At 35.9% G+C, this 20,294-nt stretch overlaps 1 protein-coding gene across 12 annotated transcripts in view; it reads right to left on the bottom strand.

Moving 5' to 3' along the window:
* Positions 1–20,294, bottom strand: part of ANKS1B (ankyrin repeat and sterile alpha motif domain containing 1B) — a 1,113,728-nt gene that overhangs the window by 435,094 nt on the left and 658,340 nt on the right. For all 12 annotated transcript variants that reach the window (XM_046012089.1, XM_046012090.1, XM_046012088.1 and 9 more), the window contains exon 14: positions 19,342–19,414. In XM_046012089.1, the coding sequence (XP_045868045.1) occupies positions 19,342–19,414 (73 nt within the window). The remainder of the gene's footprint in view (positions 1–19,341; positions 19,415–20,294) is intronic.

Below are 20,294 nucleotides of genomic sequence, written 5' to 3'. Positions count from 1 at the left end.
TCAAGCTAGAAAAGAGCTCCTTTCTCTGTATATCTTGATAATATTTTCTTTACAATGACAGCTCTGTAGACCACTTTTGCCTTGGCTTGCTAAGAAGCTTAGAGCCAAGTTGTATGCTTAGTTGAAGTCATTCTCCTTAGGTTTGCTGGAATATTTTCTTTCTTTTGTCTCTCATCTAAAATTTTTCTTTTAAACTATCAGGTTCATATCTTTTTACTACTGCTTTAATGGGGTCTTATTTTACTGTAATTGTATCTTTTATTGCAAGCCTTCTCAAGTATTTTTTGAAGATAAACAGAATATAAATATACAGAGTCCCACTCTAAGTAACACTAGTAAGAATATGAGCATTTACTCCATTGGAAAAAAAAACAACACAGAAGTATACCAGATACAAATGGTTTATTTAAATGCTTGAGAAGCTCAAGTGGAAGACATTTGTGTTGTGAATGCAGAGGGTAGTAAGGGTAATGCAGGCCTATTTTCTTTCCTTTATTTGTTTCTATTTTTTATTGTTATAAGAACATTTAACATGGGATGTATGCCCTCTTAACAAAATTTTAAGTATACCATACAATATTGTTAACTATAGAGCACAATGTTATGCAGCAGATCTCTAGAACTTTTGCATCTTGCAAACTAAAGTTTTATACCTGTTGAAGAGCAACTCCCCTTCCCCCTTCCCAAAGCTCCTGGCAAGCACCATTGTATCCTCTGTGTCTATGAGTTTGACTGTTTTAGATACCTCATATGCTATAGACTGAATGTTTGTGTCCTCCAAAATTGTTGAAATCGAATCCCTAGTGTGATGGTATTTGGAGGTGGAATCTTTGGGAAGTAAGCCCTTATGAATGGGCAGTGCCCTTATAAGAGACCCCCGAGAGGTACCTTGCCCACTTTCATCACATGAGGACCCAGTGAAAAGATGGCTGCATGAACTAGGAGGTGGGCTTTCACTAGAAATTCACTCACAAATTTGTCAGCTCCTTGATCTTGGACTTCCCAACCTCCACAACTGTCAGAAATAAATTGTTATTGTTTATAAGCCACCTAGTCTGTGGTATTCTATTAGAGCACCCTGAATGGACTAAGATATGTAAGTGGAATCATGTAATATTTGTCCTTCTGTGTCTGGCTTATTTCACTTAGCATCACATCTTCCAGGCAAAGAGGTATATGAAAAGAAGCTCAAGATCACTTAACATCAGGAAAATGAAAATCAAAATTACAATGAAGTATCATCTCACACTTGAGAGAATGACTATTATAAAAGAAAAAAGAAGAGGGATGCTTGGGTGGCTCAGTCAGTTAAGTGCCTGCCTGTGGCTCAGGTCATGGTCTCAGGGTCCTGCAATCAAGCCCCACATCAGGCTCCCTGCCCTACTGGAGGCCTGCTTCTCCCTTTCCCTCTACCTGCTGCCCCCCCGCTTGTGTTTTCTGTCTCTCTTGCTCAAATAAATAAGTAAAATCTTTAAAAATTTAAAAAAAAAAGATAACAAGTGTTGGCAAGGAGGTCAGAAAAAGGGGAACCTTGTGCATTGTTGTTGGGAATGTAAAGTGATGCAGCCACCCTGGAAAACAATTATGAAATTTCCTCAAAAATTAAAAATAGGACCACCATGTGATCCAGGAATCCCACTTCTGGATATTTATCCAAAAGAATTGAACTCAGGATCTCAAAGAGATATCCACACTCCCATATTCATTGCAGCATTATTCACAATAGCCATGCTATGGAAACAACCTAAATGCCATTAATGGATCAATGGACAAAGAAAGTGTGGTGTATATACTTGGAATGGAATATTATTCAGTCTTTAAAAAAAAGAAGACAATCTTTCCTTTACTTTTACAATAAAGGCTCAATGTCACTATACCAAGCCTTTCATACGTTAGCAACAATAAGTGATAAAGTATTTGCTATTGTATGTTGCAGTTTTATTTAAAAAGCTTTCACATTTCACTTGTGTTTTATAATTATGAGCACTTGGTATGATATGAATAGATAAGAGATAATTTTCTTAGAAAATTCCTGATTGATACAGAATTGGATCAAAGGGCAGAGGAGTAGTGGATTGAAATGACATCAAGACATAGGAATTAAGCTAGATAGTTATCAAACCATTTGAAACACCTACAAGCTCAACAAGAGATCAAAGAGAAGAGCAGCAATTCTAGGAACAGAAAATTGACGACTTTCTGAAAGGCAGGATGTGCAGAGAAGTGAATCCCAGGCGATGGGAAGATAGATCTTGGGGGAAGGGCCAGCTCTCAGCAAGCAGTGGATCAACGGAGCACAAAACCAAAACTTTTAGGAGACTGCTCCACTGAGAGCATCGCTCCAGAGGCTAAGCAGTGTTGGAACCCTCGCAGGGATAGTGTGGTCTCAGGACCCACAGGGTCACTGAAAGATCAGGGGTGTCTGAATGTTGCAGAGCTCCCAGGTATTGGAGCAGGGAAGCTGACCACTGCAACAGAGCCGAGTCATGAACTCTCAGCTCAGGGTTACCTTAAACCATGATCCAACGCAAAGTCTGGTCACTGCTCTTTGAGCAGGGACCCCACAAGTGGCAGATCCAGGGAGACTCACCTTCCTCCTCTTGAGGCAGGAATCTGCTGGGTTTGGAGACTCCAAATAGGACCATGCGTCAGAGATAGAAACGCTCGATCACAGGCTGGGTAAGCATGGAGTGCAGCCAGAGACTAGGGAGACAGAAGTAATTAACCCCTTTTCTTTGAGGGTGCACTGAAGAGTGCGGCCCTGAACTCTTGGCTCCTCAGGGCCAGAGATTGGGAAGGCCCATTTTCATTCCCATCCTCTAGAGCTCTATGGAAAGCATTCAGGGAACAAAAGCTACCAAGAGTGAACTTGAGCAGATGTCTTAGCCTGGTGGGGCTGTGCAATTCTGCCTCGGGCAAAGACATTGAAGAATCACTACCACAGGCCCCTCCCCCAGAAGATCAGCAAGAACATCCAGCCAAGACCAAGCTCACTGATCAAAGGAAAACAGTGTAACTCCAGAGATAGGAGAAAGCAATGCATGGAATTCATGGCTTTCTCTCCATGATCCTTTAGTCTTGCAAAGTTAATTATTTTTTAATTTTTTTTTTCTTATTTTAATTTTTTTAACTTTTCCTCTTTCCTCTTTTAATGTTTTTTAACTAATTTATCTTAGCAATACCTTTCAAAAAATCTTTTTAAACCATCATTATTATAGTCATATTTCATCCTTCATTGTATTTAACCTCATTTTTTGTGTATATATATATATATATATATATATATGTATATATATATATATGTATATATATATATATATATGTATATATGTTTTTTTTTCTAAAAAATTTTGGGATACAATTTCTCCTAATAGATATAAATATACCCTAAATCTGGCACACAGCGTTGTTGTAGTCTCCAGCCTGAGCATATTCTCTCCCCCCACCTTTTTTTTCTTTTTTCTTTTTTCTTTTTCCAACCAAATTATCTTATCAATTCCTTTTTTAGGATTTTTAAAAAATCTTTCATCTTTACAATCATATTCCATCGCTTCATCATGTTTACCCTTATTTTTGTATATATGTCTTTCTTTCTTGAAAATTTTGGGAGGTAGTTTCTTCTAAGAGACCAAAATATACTGAAAATCAAGTGGGTGGTTCTGTTCTATTCACCAGTCTAATATATATATATATATATATTTTTTTTTTTTTTTTTAATTCATTTTTACCCCATTTATTCTCTTCTGATTTGTGGTATCTTCTGATTCGGTAAGTGTACATCTTTCTGGGGTCTTTGCCACCCTTTTAGTATTTTATTCTCTTGTTCATATATTCTTACCTGGATAAAATGACAAGTCAGAAAAACTCACCACAAAAAAAGAACAAAAGCCAGTAGCAATGGCTAGGGACCTAATCAATACAGACATTGGTAATATGTCAGATCTAGGGTTCAGAATGATGATTCTCAAGGTGCTAGGTGGGCTTGAAAAAGGCATGGAAGATATTAGAGAAACCCTGTCTGGAGAAATAAAATCCCTTTCTGGAGAAATAAAAGAACTAAAATCTAACCAGGCTGAAATAAAAAAAGGAATTAATGAGGTGCAATCAAGAATAGAGGCTCTTACTGCTAGGATAAATGAGGCCGAAGAGAGAATTAGTTATATAGAAGACAAAATGATGAATAAAGGAGCTGAGCAAAAGAGAGACAAACAACTACTGGACCACGAGGGGAGAATTCAAGAGATAAGTGATATTATAAGATGAAACAATATTAGAATAATTGGGATTCCAGAAGAAGAAGAAAGAGAGAGGGGGGCAGAAGGTATATTGGAGCAAATTATTAGAGAGAATTTCCCTAATATGACAAAGGGAACAAGCATTAAAATCTAGGAGGCACAGAGAACCCCCCCTCAAAATCAATAAAAATAGGTCCACACCCCATAATCTAGTAGTAAAACTTACTAGTCTTATTGACAAAGAAAAAATCCTGAAAGCAGCTAGGGACAAGAAGTCTGTAACATACAATGGTAGAAATATTAGATTGGCAGAAGACTTATCCTCAGAGACCTGGTAGGCCAGAAAGAACTGGTATGATATATTCAGAGTACTAAATGAGAAAAATATGCAGCTAGGAATACTATATCCAGCTAGGCCTCCCTTGAAAATAGAAGGAGAGATCGAAAGTTTCCAGGACAAACAAAAATTTAAAAATGTGCAAACACCAAACCAGCCCTACAGGAAATATTGAAAGGGGTTCTCTAAGCAAAAAGAGAGCCTAAAAGTAGTAGATCAAAAAGGAACAGAGACAATATACAATAACAGTTACCTTACAGGCAATACAGTGGCACTAAATTCATATCTTTCAATAGTTATCCTGAATATAAATGGGGTAAATGCCCCAATCAAAAGACACAGGGTATCAGAATGGAAAAAAAAAAAAAGCTATCAATATTCTATCTGCAAGAAACTCATTTTAGACCTGAGGACACTTCCATAGTTAAAGTGAGGGGGTGAAAAACAATTTACCCTGCTAATGGACATCAAAAGAAAGTTGCAGTAGCAATCCTTATATCAGATAAATTAGATTTTAAGCCAAAGACTATAATAAGAGATGAGGAAGGACATTATATCACACTCAAAGGGTCTGTCCAACAAGAAGATCTAACAATTTTAAATATCTATGCCCTGAACATGGGAGCAGACAACTCTATAAACCAAGTAATACCAACATCAACAATAATCCAACAATAGTAGGGGACTTTAACACCCCCTCACTGAAATGCACAGATCATACAAGCAAAGATCAATAAGGAAATAAAGGCCTTAAATGACACACTGGACCAGATGGACATCACAGATATATTCAGAACATTCCATCCCAAAGCAACAGAATATGCATCCTTCTCTAGTGCATGAAACATTCTCCAGAATAGATCACATCCTGGGTGACAAATCAGGTCTCAACTGATACCAAAAGATTGAGATCATTCCCTGCATATTTTCAGACGACGATACTCTGAAGCTAGAACTCAATCACAAGAGGAAAGTTGGAAAGAACTCAAAAACATGGATGCTAAAGAGCATCCTACTGAAGAATGACTGGGTCAATCAGGAAATTAAAGAAGAATTGAAAAAATTCATGGAAACAAATGATAATGAAAACACAACTGTTCAAAATCTGTGAGACACAGCAAAGGCTGTCCTGAGAGGAAAATATATAGCGATCCAAACCTTTCTCAAGAAACAAGAAAGGTCTCAAGTACACCACCTAACCCTATAACCTAAAGGAGTAGGAGAAAGAACAGCAAAGAAAGCCTAAACCCAGCAGGAGAAGAGAAATCATAAAGATCCAAGCAGAAATCAAGGAAGTAGAAACCAAAAGAACAGTAGAACAAATCAGTGAAACTAGGAACTGATTCTTTGAAAGGATTAATAAGATTGATAATCCCCTGGCCAGACTTATCAAAGAGAAAAGAGAAAGGACCCAAAAAGTAAAATCATGAATGATAGAGATCACCACCAACACCAAAGAAATACAAACAATTATAAGAACATATTATGAGCAACAATTCATCAGCAAATTCAACAATCTCGAAGAAATGGATGCATTCCTAGAGACCTAGAAACTACCAAAACTGAACCATGAAGAAATAGAAAACCTGAACAGATCCACAAGCAGTAAGGAGATTTAAGCAGTCATCAAAAATCTCCCAACAAACAAGAGCCCAGGACCAGATGGCTTCCCAGGGGAGTTCTACCAGACATTTAAAGAAGAATTAATACCTATTCTCCTGAAACTGTTCCAAAAAATAGAAATGAAAGGATAATTGCCAAACTCATTTTATGCGTTCAGCATTACCTTGATCCTAAAACAGACAAAGACCCCATCAAAAGAGACATTACAGACCAATATTTTTGATGAACACAGACACAAAAATTCACATCAAAATACTAGGCAATAGGAATCAATAGTGCATTAAAATGATTATTCACCACGACCAAGTGGGATTTATTCCTGGGCTGCAAGGTTGGTTCAACATCTGCAAATCAATCAATGTGATACAATACATTAATAAAAGAAAGAACAAGAAACATATGATACTCTCAATAGATGCTGAAAAAACATTTGACAAAGTACAGCATCCTTTCTTGATCAAATCTCTTCAAAGTTTAGGGATAGAGAGTACATACCTCAATATCATCAAAGCCATCTATGAAAAACCCACAGAGAATATTATTGTCAATGGGGGAAAACTGAGAGCTTTTCCACTAAGATCAGGAACACAGCAGGAATGTCCACTATGACCACTGCTATTCAACATAGTACTAGAAGTCCTATCTCAGCAATCAGACAAGAAGAAGAAATTAAAAGCATCCGGATCAGAAAAGAAGAGGTCAAACTATCACTCTTTGCAGATAATATGATACTTTATGTGGAAAACCCAAAAGACTCCATTCCAAAACTGCTAGAATTCATACAGGAATTCAGTAAAGTTTTAGGATATAAAATCAATGCACAGGAATCAGTTCCATCTATACACCAACAACAAGACAGAAGAAAGAGAAATTAAGGAGTCGATCCCATTTAAACTTGCACCCAAAACCATAAGATATCTAAGAACAAATGTAACCAAAGAGGCAGACTCGTTACTCAAAAAACTATAAAGTACTCATGAAAGAAATTGAGGAAGACACAAAGAAATGGAAAAATCTTCCATGCTCATGGATTGGAACAAAAATATTGTGAAAATGTCTATGCTACTTAAAGCAATCTACACATTTAATGCAATCCCTATCAAAATACCATACATTTTTTTTCAAAGAAAGGGAACAAATAATCCTAAAATTTATATGGAACCAGAAAAGAATCCGAATAGATGAAGGAATGTTGAAAAAGAAAGCCAAAGTCGGTGGCATCACAACTCCAGACTTCAAGCTCTATTACAAAGCTGTCATCATCAGGACAGTATGGTCCTGGCACAAAAACAGACACATAGATCGATGGAACAGAATAGAGAGCCCAGAAATGGACCCTCAACTCTATGGTCAACTACTCTTCAACAAAGAAGGAAAAATGTCCAATGGAAAAAAGACAGTCTCTTCAACAAACGGTGTTGGGCGAATTGGACAGCCACATGCAGAAGAACATTTCCTTACACCACACACAGAAATAGACTCAAAATGGATGAAGGACCTCAGTGTGAGGCAGGAGTCATCACAATCCTTGAGGAGAACACAGGCAGCAACGTCTTCGACCTCACCTGCAGCAACTTCTTCCTAGAAACATCGCCAAAGGCAAGAGAAGCAAGGGCAAAAATGAACTGCTGGGACTTCATCAAATTCAAATCTTTTGCACAGCAAAGGAAACAGTCACAAAACCAAAAGACAACTGACCGAAAGGGAGAAGATATTTGCAAATGACATATAAGATAAAGGGCTAGTATCCAAAATCTATAAAGATCTTATCAAATTCAACTCCCAAAGAACAAATAATTCAGTCAAGAAATGGGTAGAAGACATGAACATACATTTCTGCAAAGAAGATATCCAGATGGCCGACAGACACATGAAAAAGTGCTCCACATCACTTGGCATCAGGGAAATACAAATCAAAACCACAATGAGATATCACCTCACACCAGTCAGAATGGCTAAAATTAACAAGTCAGGAAATGACAGATGTTGGAGAGGATGCAGAGAAAGGAATGGAACCCTCCTACACTGTTGGTGGGAATGCAGGCTGGTGCAGGCACTCTGGAAAACAGCATGGAGCTTCCTCAAAAAGTTGAAAATAGAGCTACCCTATGACCCAGCGATCGCACTACTAGGTATTTACTCTAAAGATTAAAATGTAGTGATCTGAAGGGCACGTGCACCCATATGTTTATAGCAGCAATGTCCACAATAGCCAAACTATGGAAAGAACCTAGATGTCCATCAACAGATGAATGAGTAAAGAAGATGTGGTATATATACAATGGAATAGTATGCAGCCATCAAAAGAAATGAAATCTTGCCATTTGCAATGACATGGGTGGAGCTAGAGGGTCTGAGGCTGAGTGAAATAAGTCAATCAGAGAAAGACAATTATATGATCTCTCTGATATCAGGAATTTGAGAAGCAGAGTGGGTGGGGGTGTAGGAAAGGAAAAAATGAAACAAGATGAGCCTGGGAGGAAGACAAACCATAAGAGACTCTTAATCTCACAAAATAAACTGAGGTTTGCTGGGGGAAAGTGGGGAAGGAAGAGGGTGGTTGGGTTATGGATATGGGGGAGGGTATGCGATATCGTGAGCGCTGTGAAGTGTGTAAGCCTGACGATTCACAGACCTATACCCCTGGGTCAAATAATACATCATATGTTAATAAAATAATTAATTAAAAAAAGAATTGTATCAGAAATTGATAAAGAAATCAATCTGTATATATCTCACATCTATAATTATGTCACATATACAATTCTGATATTGTAGGTGTAATCCACATGTCCTACACATGTACGTACATAGAAGCATGCACACATTTTTCAAAACAATGACTACACAAAGAAAATCATTTATATAGTCCCTAAGCATCGACAGTGGGGAAACACCCTTTATGGTCTGATAAGACATAGGAAAAGTAAAACTGGCTGAGAAGGTACAAGATGAACCAGAAAGACCTAAGAAATTTTTAGTACTGTCAAATACAGACAAATACAGACTTAGGCAAGGAGAAACTTAAAAGATTATTACAACAGGGAGAATCCGCCTTCCTCAGGATTTCAGGCATCTCAAAATCAAACAGAAAAATGCCCTTTTTTTCCCTTTTTCAATAACAAGGGGTAAAGCAAGTCTATAGGAACTTGGAGGGGAAATGGAGCAGCAGGGGGAGCTGAGCAGAGGATATGAAGAGAGTGGCATTAACAGGAAATGTTTCTTTCTTGTCAGTTGATTCTGAATGAACTCTTAAGGAAAGATGTCCTCCTGCATTTAGTACTTGCTTAGATTTGGGGGCAAGCCAAACTTCAGGACCCTGTGGGGAAGGGAGATGCTAAACTACAGTTCGGTCACACCAAGTTAGTGGGTAAGAAATAGGCCAGTGTGAGGACTTGGTCAGTATTGGCAACCTAATGAAAAGTATACACTATTGAAATGTTAACTACTTTTTTGCCTTAAATATACTTTAAGTAGCTTAGTGGATTCAAGAAGCAAGCAAAGTATAGTATCAGAAATTCTGCATTTATTCCCATTTGCATCACTAATATACGCATGATTTCAGCTTGTCATTTTTTTGCACAAAAAAACAAAGAACTTAAATATCTTACACAACTATATCAAATTATGCATTTATTATGCTAATATATTTTAAAAGGGGTATAAAATGAGGATCTGGCAACATTCTTAGAGGAACCTAGTTGAAATACACATACTTGAGATTTATTGGTCATTTGTCCTTAAGGGATTAAGAAGTGGAAAGCTTTAAAAAAGGACAATCTGCCAAACACAACCCATAAAACGGAAGATAAAAATTATGGGACATGGAATTATTGAGTTGGAAAAGATCTAGTCCTACCTTTTAATTTTCAAATTAGGAAACTGAGGCTCAGTGTGATGTGTTGTTTTGCAAGTCATAGAACAAGGGAGTGCAGAGCCTGGAGCAGCAACATAATCAGAGAAATTTTCCTCTCTGAGGGTGAACTTTATGAGGGCAATTTTGTTTTACAGGTTATTTAGTTCACTGATTATGAAAGTAAGGTAAAGTTATGATTTATTGCTGAATGAGAAGAGGTTGCAGAGAAATGTATTAGTGTGATTTCTTGCTGTAAAAACACAAACAACAGTTATCTATCATCTATCCATCTATCTGTCTATCATCATCACTTCTCTGCTTGTGATTGCATGAAATTGGAGAAAAGAGTAGAAGCATATATACCATGCTAACCTTGGATATTCACAGGAGGGATAAAGCAAGAGGTAAGAAAAAGAAGTAAGAAAATAGAATTTTGTGAAATATGTGAAAATAAGGATTGCAAAATTCTACCTATATGATTATTTTTAATATATAGAAACTGAGTGTGCACATAGACAAGGACTAGAATATCACCAGAATATGCACACAGACTGACAATGGACATTACAAAAATCATTTGGATCAGGGATTGGTTTAATAAGATTTATAAAATATGTATAGATAGTTTTTGCAGTAACAGAAAATAAACGAAAACCACTGAAACACACCTATTTTAGCTCAAAACAGACAAAAAAGACTTAATCACATATTCATTAATAGTATTTACTTGGCAACCTTTTATTACTACATTGATAGCTATAACATTTTATGTTTATATATAAATGTTTATATATAGGTGATTATATATGTTTATCATATATAAATTATAACCTATTTTTCAATGTATTTATTTACTAAATTGACACATACTTTCTCCAATTGAAAGGCTGACAATAAACATAATGTATATTCACTATAAAAAAAACTTCAGAGAATTTAGGAGAGAAGAAAATAATAATGACTGATAAGTTTGCCCAGAGATAGTCACAGTTAACCATTTTGCATCCATCCTCCAAATCTTTTTCATGCATGTATATTAAGAAATGGGATTATAATTTACTTTGTTATCTATTCTTTTCATTTAGTAATAAATTATGGCTTTATTTCCATGGTAATAAATTTAGATCTAATGTCATTTTTAATTATCAAATTAAAAGTTTAATATTTGATCATAGAGAATTACAGTAACTCAATTTATAAATTTTCTATAAATGTTCATTTGGATTGATTTTAGTTTTTGAAGGACCATAAACAATGCTGAGAGGAACACCTTTATATACACTTATTTTGTTCTTGTTCTCTTGCTTCCTTAGGATACATTCCTATAAGCAATAGGTTGGGTACCATTGTTCTTCAACTTATAAAACATTTCATTTCCTAATTCTCTAGAACTTTATATTTGAGTTCCAAAAATACAAGTAAATGAGAAGAATTTTTTATGAGGACAGAGTATCAAAGAAACAACCAGTATAAACTATAAAATTTTTTCATGGGTAAGTGACCCATGTTTATCAGTTAATTCTTCATTATACTTTAGGAAGGCAAATTTGTATTTAAAAGCAATCATTATGATGATCCATAACTTATGGAGGTCTATTAGCTATATTTTGAATCAGTCTTAGCTACTTTTACCTCTGTAGGGGCCCAAGGCAGACTGCCCAAAATGTGCCACAATGGCATGCTGATTATTTTGAATTGAAGCTACTTGGGAAATAGCTGGTACAAGAACACTCAGACCATCCTTTGTCCCTCTAAAAGCAAGAAATAAACCTCTCACATGGAAGGTACCCCACCCTGAACTAAGAAGTGAAAGCAATATCCTTATCACCGGAGATAGGAACTTCAAAGCCAAGGAAAACCGTAGAAACAAAACTTAACTTTTTTACTAATCAACTACCTCAGCCAAAATTCTGCGTAGAATTCCTCACTAATTAAAGTTCCTAAACATGTTTTCTTTATCCTGTCAGTTCTTCACATATTTATTGTCTCTGTCTAAAAAGTATAAAAAATGCCTGCCTTGGTCATTTCTTTAGGTTTCAATTTCAGTGTTGGGCCTCCTTCATATGTAGTAAAACTTTGTTGTTGTTTTTTTCCTCTTATTAATTGGTCTTATGTAAATTTAATTCTTGGTCCAGTTGGAAGACCTTGAAGAGCAGAGGAAGAATTTTTCTTTCCCTACACCGCGTATTCTCTTCCCAGTATGAATTGTTAATGGTAAACTTTGTAAAATGCCCTGATTTTTATATAGATGTTGTTCAACTAGTATTCTTAAAGTATCTTACGAAGAAGATTCTTGGCAGCTGTTTTCCAATTTTAGGTGAATGTGTAAGAAGTATAGCCTAACAAAAATATCATCCCTGGGGTGCCTGGGTGGCTCAGTGGGTTAAAGCCTCTGCCTTCAGCTCAGGTCATGATCCCACGGTTCTGGGATCAAGCCCCGCATCGGGCTGTCTGCTCAGCGGGAAACCTGTTTCCCCCTCTCTCTCTGCCTGCCTCTCTGCCTACTTGTGATCTCTGTCAAATAAATAAATAAAATCTTTAAAAAAAATATCATCCATATCTTGAAGGTACTTATATGTATTAGAAATAATTAAAGGGCCATTATCCACCCTTTGTTTCTTAAGGAAAAAAATTTAAAGAGAAAAATGGATAGAAGGGAAAAGATAAATCAAAGAGGGGAGATATCATCTAGTATAGTCTACTATGTACTAGGAATGTAGCTAACTACTTTCTCATGTAGTAATTCATTAGATCTTTCTAATGATGCTGAGGGAAGGCAGATATTTGTTATAGCTGTTGTCTGTGTGAGGAAGTGAGGTTTAGCTGTGAAATGATTTCCTCAAGGTCACAATACTGGTAATTGTTAGAGTGCATATCCAAACCTATGTAAAAAAAAAAAAAAAGTTGTTAAAAATTTGAACTTCCTAGTGGTAGAATATATTGTCTCTGAAAGTAGTGAGCTTATCATCATGGGATATATTGGAGTAGATGTTGGCTGATCACATATAAAAGATTTTATGGAAAGTATTCCAATATAGCTGAGAGACTGTACTTGTTCCCTGCTCTAGGTGTTTTGCAGAAATCTTAAATATTTAGTTGAATTGAAAACAATGTACCAGTTCTAACTATTGATACATCATAGGCAAATACTAGGCCGTAGAGTAATATTCAAATATTTCGTTTTTAAGAGAAGCCTAATTTCACATGTAAATCTTACTAATAATTTCAAAACCAGAAAACCTCAGCTCTATCCTAATGATCAAAATCTATATTGTGGTAGGTTATTATAGTTTTTAATGACTATTTGGAATAAACAGTGTTAAATAGATCTTAGTGGCTATGAACACAATTGTTTGGTTGATTAAACACTATCTCTTGATAAAGACTAACTCATGCTAGTCTAATAATAATTACTGTACTTCACATTTTTACATGGCTAGTCTATTATTAAGGATTGCTTAGATTTAATCTATCTGAACAAAAAGTTACTCAGTGAAGTGTTATATAAAATATAATAAAAATAAGTCTTCTCTTAATTTGGACAAAATAGGGTGCTTGTGTGCTAACGTATTCTACTACCCACCTTCCCCAGTTGGTTCTATTAAAAATAGTGCTGTAAAAAGAAATAAAAATCAAAAATAAATTATGTCCGTTGCAAAGCATCTCAGGGAGAGGTTTTTAATGTGCAATTTAACAGCTCATGAAGAAAGGAATATTGCTGGAGGCAGGGAAAAGTCTTCCTCTGAAAATAAGTCAAACTTAGGTCTTTATCAGCATTTATGCATTCACTTTGGGACACAGGAGATATTCAGAGCTGTGACTCATTTAAATATATGACCATGTGTCCTATACTGTGGGAGGGCTTGGAGTTGGAGCTAAAGCTTTCTAAATACCAATAGTTAGGCTTTGCTATGAGGAAGTGGCTGGTTCTACACTTAAACACTCTCTGTTGGCTCCCTTTAGTGCCTATGAGTATGATTTGAAGTAAAGAGAAAGAAGCAAAGGGCTGGCTTCTCTTGTTCTCTGTAGAAAGTATATTTGGTTGAAAGGATAATGGATTTCAGGAAGAAACAAACCTACTTTTGAAGCCGTTGATTTTGACAAATTACCTACTTTTTCAGAGCCTTTCTTCATCTATAAAATGGGTATAATAATACCTCAACCAGTTATTTTGAGAATTGAATGAAAAACGTTCACAGGAGAAAAGTACACAATATCTGACACACAGTAAGAAATGGATACATTTCAGCTTTTTTCCTCTTTGTCATTTTCATAATAGGACAACTCTGGAAAATTGTAAATAGCTTTTTAAAAAAAATGTTCACCTAGAATTTAAGGAATGATATTCCCATCAACAACCTCAGCAGAAAAACAGCGATCAGCTGCATCGTTAGCAAAGTACCTCTTGATGCTTATCTAGAGCTATGTGAACAAATACCAAGGGCCTGAAAGCAGCCGAAACATCAGGGAGGAGCAGCTTCTGGGGGTGTGGAGATGTCTGTCCTGACCCCTCAGAAGGAGACCCTCTTTGTGGAAAGGGACAAGTGAGGCACTACATGTTCTTGCACAATAGGGCGAAGTTGGAGCTTAGATCAGGGGAAGAAATAACACTTATTCTGCCTTGGCAAGTTCCTACATTCCTAGAATGTACAGGTAGTAGGGAGGGCAAACAAAAACACTGAAACAAAATGGGAAAGAGAAAAATGTAATGCTCCTCCTTGATCCATCATGTATCTTCACTGCTTCTGATTTTATTCTCCCAATTGTCTCAGTGAAGGATCTCTATCCTCTCCATGAGGATCTCAGCTATGAGGGACTCTGAACTGTAACTAGGCCCTCAGACTCTTGGAGGAAGAGGAGCAAAAGCTTAGAAAGTGGAATTGCAGATTAATGTTAGTGACTGTTTTCAGTCACTATGAACTCTCCAGTAAATAGCTTGAGTTATGCTTTATCTATCTAATATAGTGTATTCTATGATAAAATCTTTTACAAATTCATTTTAATAGCTTTCATTTACAAATAAAATTGAGATGGAATTGATATCTTGGAAAAAGTAGGTTTTTAAAAGATAAGAATCTAGAATATTTCTCTTTGAATATAATTAATGTTAAGTATAAGAAAAAAAATCCCAGCTTTAAAAAACACCTTTTAACTAAATGCTACTTTTTATATTCATGTACTTGAGATGATTCCAATATAGTCCATACACCTATAGTCTGTCTAGTGTGGTTTTTTTTGAAAGCTAGTTTAGAAGTAAGAGAGCGTTTACAAGATTATCTGCCACCTCTGTATAATAAAGTCTGGGTTACTCTGAATATTTGCTGTATATGTATGATGATAAGCAAGTCCTACGGACCAATTATTACCTCCACTTTACTTAAGCATTCCTCACTCTCATGAAGAAGATCATCAGCCTGATTCTTAGCAAGTGTGACAATTTTGAGGTAGTTACAACGAACATGGTAAATTTCCTAATTTGAAAGTGCTTCCTTGTGACAAAAGGACAATGGTTAAGAAATGTGACTTCAAGAAAGACTCCTCATGAAAGCAACTTAGACTATGAGTAGTTATATTTTAACTGAAATCTTTACTGATCAAAATGAAAAGCAGGATTTCCTAAGTATTTTTCTATGTGGCATACACTCTAATTGGAAAGATAAGTCACACATACTTTGATAAGAAGGCAAGGAATTACATTTACTGATTCCCTGCTATATTCTAGGCTATAGTAGTATAAGTGTATAATTTAATCTTGCAGACTTCTTATTAGGTGGTTGTTAAAAATCTGACTTTATGGGGGAGGAAACTGAGATCAAATAGGTCACAGAGCCAGTGAACTGCAATCTTAAGATTTGAAGCTGAGTCCATCTAATTTCAAAACCCGTTCTCTGAAAAAATTCTATACATGGGAATATATGACTATATAGAATGTACTATCACATCACATATCCAGCATCACCAAAGAACAGGATGTTTTAGATAATATGAGGTAGTCAATATGGTTGAATCCTACTACCAATGCCAATTTGTTTGACATTTGAATCTGATTTCAAGTGGGAAATCGGAAGTTTATGTTTGTGAAAATTCTCTATTAGTATTATTCTGAATGAGAACTTGATATAGATTCAGTAAATTTTATTTACTGCTATTTCTACCTTAGTCCTGGATAGTTGATGTTGCTGGATAAGTTTCAAAGTACTACATAGCTGTTGAGGAAATTTAAAAAAAAGAGAGAAAATGGTTTTCCGAGTAGAACTAGTGTGATGATTCATACAGACTCTCAAACTTTGAGCTGGCTCCTATTTTTAGGAGTGAAGATAAGAGATTTTCAAATCCTTTACTTGTCCAATAAATATTTTGTTTACAAAATACCTGAAATTGCAGATGTACAGGTAGTAGGGAGGGCAAACAAAAACACTGAAACAAAATGGGAAAGCACATGAAAAATGTAATGCTCATCCTTGATCCATCATGTATCTCCACTGCTTCTGATTTTATTCTCCCAATTGTCTTCTGAGGTTTTTAGCAACAAACATCACAAACACTCATAAAGCTGTGCAACTCTGCTAAAGGCAGGCATAGTGCTTGGTTCAGTAGATTTTCAAAGCAAAATTCTAGACTCTGTCAACACATACTAGGTAAAGTAATATTTTCTCATGTTCATTCTAAGTTTACCTCCTGTTAATTTCATTGTCCCTCTCTTCCCTTTTGTCAGGCAAAAAGAGAACTTCCGATTTAATAAAAATAATTTAGGCCATTTAAGTCAATAAAGTAGATTTTTCTCTTTTCTTTGCCAGGGTATCTTGGAGTTTAATGATCTCTTTTAGTAGTTACTCTACTCTGGTATCATCTGACTGTTGGGTTTGTTACCACCTGATTTACAATTGACAAGCTACTATTTCAGGGAGCACAGCAAATTTAACATGAAGACTATGAGACTAACTGACATCATGAAATTCCTAAAGAAAGGGCTAATGTGTGTTTATCTCCACATGTGTAAATCCACAGTGTCAAACACCACATTTCCCTTGTGGTAGGGCAAGCTGAAGAGTTGAAACTTAATACATATCTACCTGAATCTGACTCCACCTATATGCCATTGGACATGTCTCTACAATGATCCTATATTATCCTCATTTCTGTTGATTGGGAAATTGAATGAGTTGCCTAAGGTCAAGAGCCTAGTAAATAGCAGAACTGAGATTTGAATTCATGTCTGTCTGACTTTTTATTTCACCATTTGATTTTCCAATGACATATGGTACCCAGTATGTATTTGTGGAATTTGCATGGGGTTATCACCTCTCTAGTCTATCTAGCCTCAAGAAAGAAAAGCCTGCAGCCTAGTAAAGTTGTAATCCACAATGACATAAAGGTCAATTGGAATGCCACATGGCATGGTCAATCACTTAGTGTATAATTAATATGAAATTAAGAGGCAAAAATTAATAGACATACAGAACCAGACTTTGTTAGTAGTAATGAATCTGAGGACAGAGTCTCTATTTTCATTTTCATTATCACTGTAGAAAAAAAGCAAATAAAGGCAGGGGTAGGATGGTGGTATAAGTGGTAGAAAGAGAATTAGGGGAGATAATCTGTGCATTTATTTGCTACTAAAGTGCCCCTCAAAGGCAGCTTTGCCAGACTGGCATTTTTAACATTTACTCTTATTATAACATTACCCTTTCATTATAATATCATATTTGTATTTTTTATAATTCTGTAGTATTATCTGTTTGAAGAATTTTAGAGCATTGATGTTCAATGTCACCTAAGCCTTCCAACAGAAAAGCACATAGTGCCTGCCTGGACATTCTCAGTATCAGGGAATTTCTTATTGATAAAAAAAATAAATGTTTACTTTCATCCCAAATAAAAATATGCATTCCTACACTTTCTTGAAATTATTCTGTCAGCATGTCTGGAAGAACTATGTGGCAACATACATTCCTAGGCTAGTTCTTTGAATACTAGAAAAATCTTCAATGTTTATCAGCATTTCTGTATCAGAGACCTGGCTATACATATTATCACAGAGCTAACGTCATATTTGTGTCCCTAGATATATGCACACAATTTTGGTACTTTTTTTCATAATTTTTCAATTTAAAAAATCTGAAATAAATATGCATTTCAAAAAAAATTATGTAAGCTTTTAAACAATTATCACTTAATTAAAATAGGGACCAGTCATATTAGAGTAATTCCTTATCTGTCCCAGTACAGGAGAAATGAGTGAGGTGTTCATTTAGGCCTGAATATCCCCTTCAGTGACTGCAACCCTAGATTTCCATGTAACTTCTTACCCACCCAGGTGCAGTGCATCACAAGAGAGCCATTTTCCAACTTTCCTGTGCTTAAGAGTCACATGGGGTGCTGTCTAAAAAGCTCCACTGACTAGTCAAAAGGCCACAAAATCCCATTTATCCTATGATATATTTAGACTTCTTTCTCACAGACCTTAATCTTATCATCGCAACAAAACCATCAACTATCACTACCAACTTAACCATGAGTTCTTCAGAGAGCTTAGCAATCACTTGTTTTAACTCCAAATTGTATAGATCTATGTGATAATCTATGGTTATGCCACTACTTAGTGGCGGGGTGGAAATGAAGCCAGATCTTTTTATTCTTTCCAAAACAGTAGTTTCTCTAGCATGAATTGGGCTATTATTTTTATATTTAGCTATCTGGTATTTGACATCATCCATGAGTATGAAGCAAAAAGTATTCAAAGAAAATTGCAAATGGAATTCTACTCTGAGCTTTAATTATAGAGAAAAAAATAATACTTCATAGGGCAATATATTAAATAGTGACTGCAAAATCAACTATTCGTGAGACACTCTGCTAGGCATTCTGGGATACATGAAGATGAGTAACACATAGTTCTTGCCATACTGGAGCCCACAGTCTGGGGGTAAGGTGTTAATCACTCTTGCCAGGATGACTGGGACATTTCACTGAATACGAAATTGCAGTGTATCAGGTCATCATACTTTACAACACATTGAAGTGCTTCATACTTAACTCTACACAAAGTTGAAACTCCATTAATGTTAACTGGCTTATTAGTACATGGGGAAAAAAATCTCTCCATGTGCTGAATCAGTGTACTTAAAATTGATATTTAGAGGTCATGGTTGTTTGATATGAGTGGAAGGAAATAATTTGTAGCTGCTGTTATCATGAAAAAAACATGAAATTTTCTAAAGTCTCCTATAATTTTCTAGCCAGTTCTTGAGCAATTTATTAATTACAGCATAAAAGAAAGGTTTCCTTACTTGTGGTCTCACCGTTCATTTCTTTAAGTTCACTGTTAATTCCAACATCTATGGAATTCATTATTTTGTCAATCTGTGAGAAACAAAAGCCATATAAATAAATTATTAATTCACTTTTAGCATTGTATTTTAAAATAGTTTCCATATGCCAGCAGCATATATTCTTTTTTTAAAATATTTTATTTATTTGATAGAGAGAAATCACAACTAGGCAGAGAGGCAGGCAGAGAGAGAGGAGGAAACAGGCTCCCCACAGAGCAGAGAGCCCGATGCGGGGCTCGATCCCATGAGCCTGGGATCATGACCTGAGCCAAAGGCAGAGGCTTTAACCCACTGAGCCACCCAGGCGCCCCAATTCTTGATATTATTACTACTGCAATACCACAATTAAGAGACTGAGAAAGTTTTAAAAGGAAGCAGACATCTTTCGAATTGCTTTTAAAAATACGAATTATGTTTCCCTTTCTTAAATGTTCAAAATCAGATCCCCTTTTCTTTTTATTTCTTAAAATGAGCTTTGTTTGGACCTACATGGGTCAGTAAGTTAGGAACTGTGTATTCTTTAAATTCAGAAAGGGATGGGCTGAGGATAAATTCGTGGGTACACATCCCTTCTCTCAGGCATTCTTCCTATTCTGAAAGCGTGCAACTCTCCGACTTGTTGAAGTAGTGGGTTTGGCTGGACTAGCCACAAGTTGATTTCTGACACAGAATCTCAAGAATCCAGGCATGGGGAACACCTTAGTTCTAAGAGATAAGCTAAATGTTAATTAATCCTGCTGCATTTCAAAAAAGGATTTCAGATGTTATTCACAGAGTTAACAAACATAAGAAAAGGAGAGATTGAGAAGACTATCAATCTAGTATTTACAGGAAGAAATGACTATCTAAGCTTTCACCTATTATGGTTTACTCCCTTCCTCATCATCCTAGCAACCTGAGTAAGACAGAGG

The sequence above is a fragment of the Meles meles genome, chromosome 7 (genome assembly GCF_922984935.1).
Source record: "Meles meles chromosome 7, mMelMel3.1 paternal haplotype, whole genome shotgun sequence".
Taxonomy (NCBI): Eukaryota; Metazoa; Chordata; class Mammalia; order Carnivora; family Mustelidae; genus Meles; species Meles meles.
This window is presented reverse-complemented; position numbering and strand designations above follow the sequence as displayed.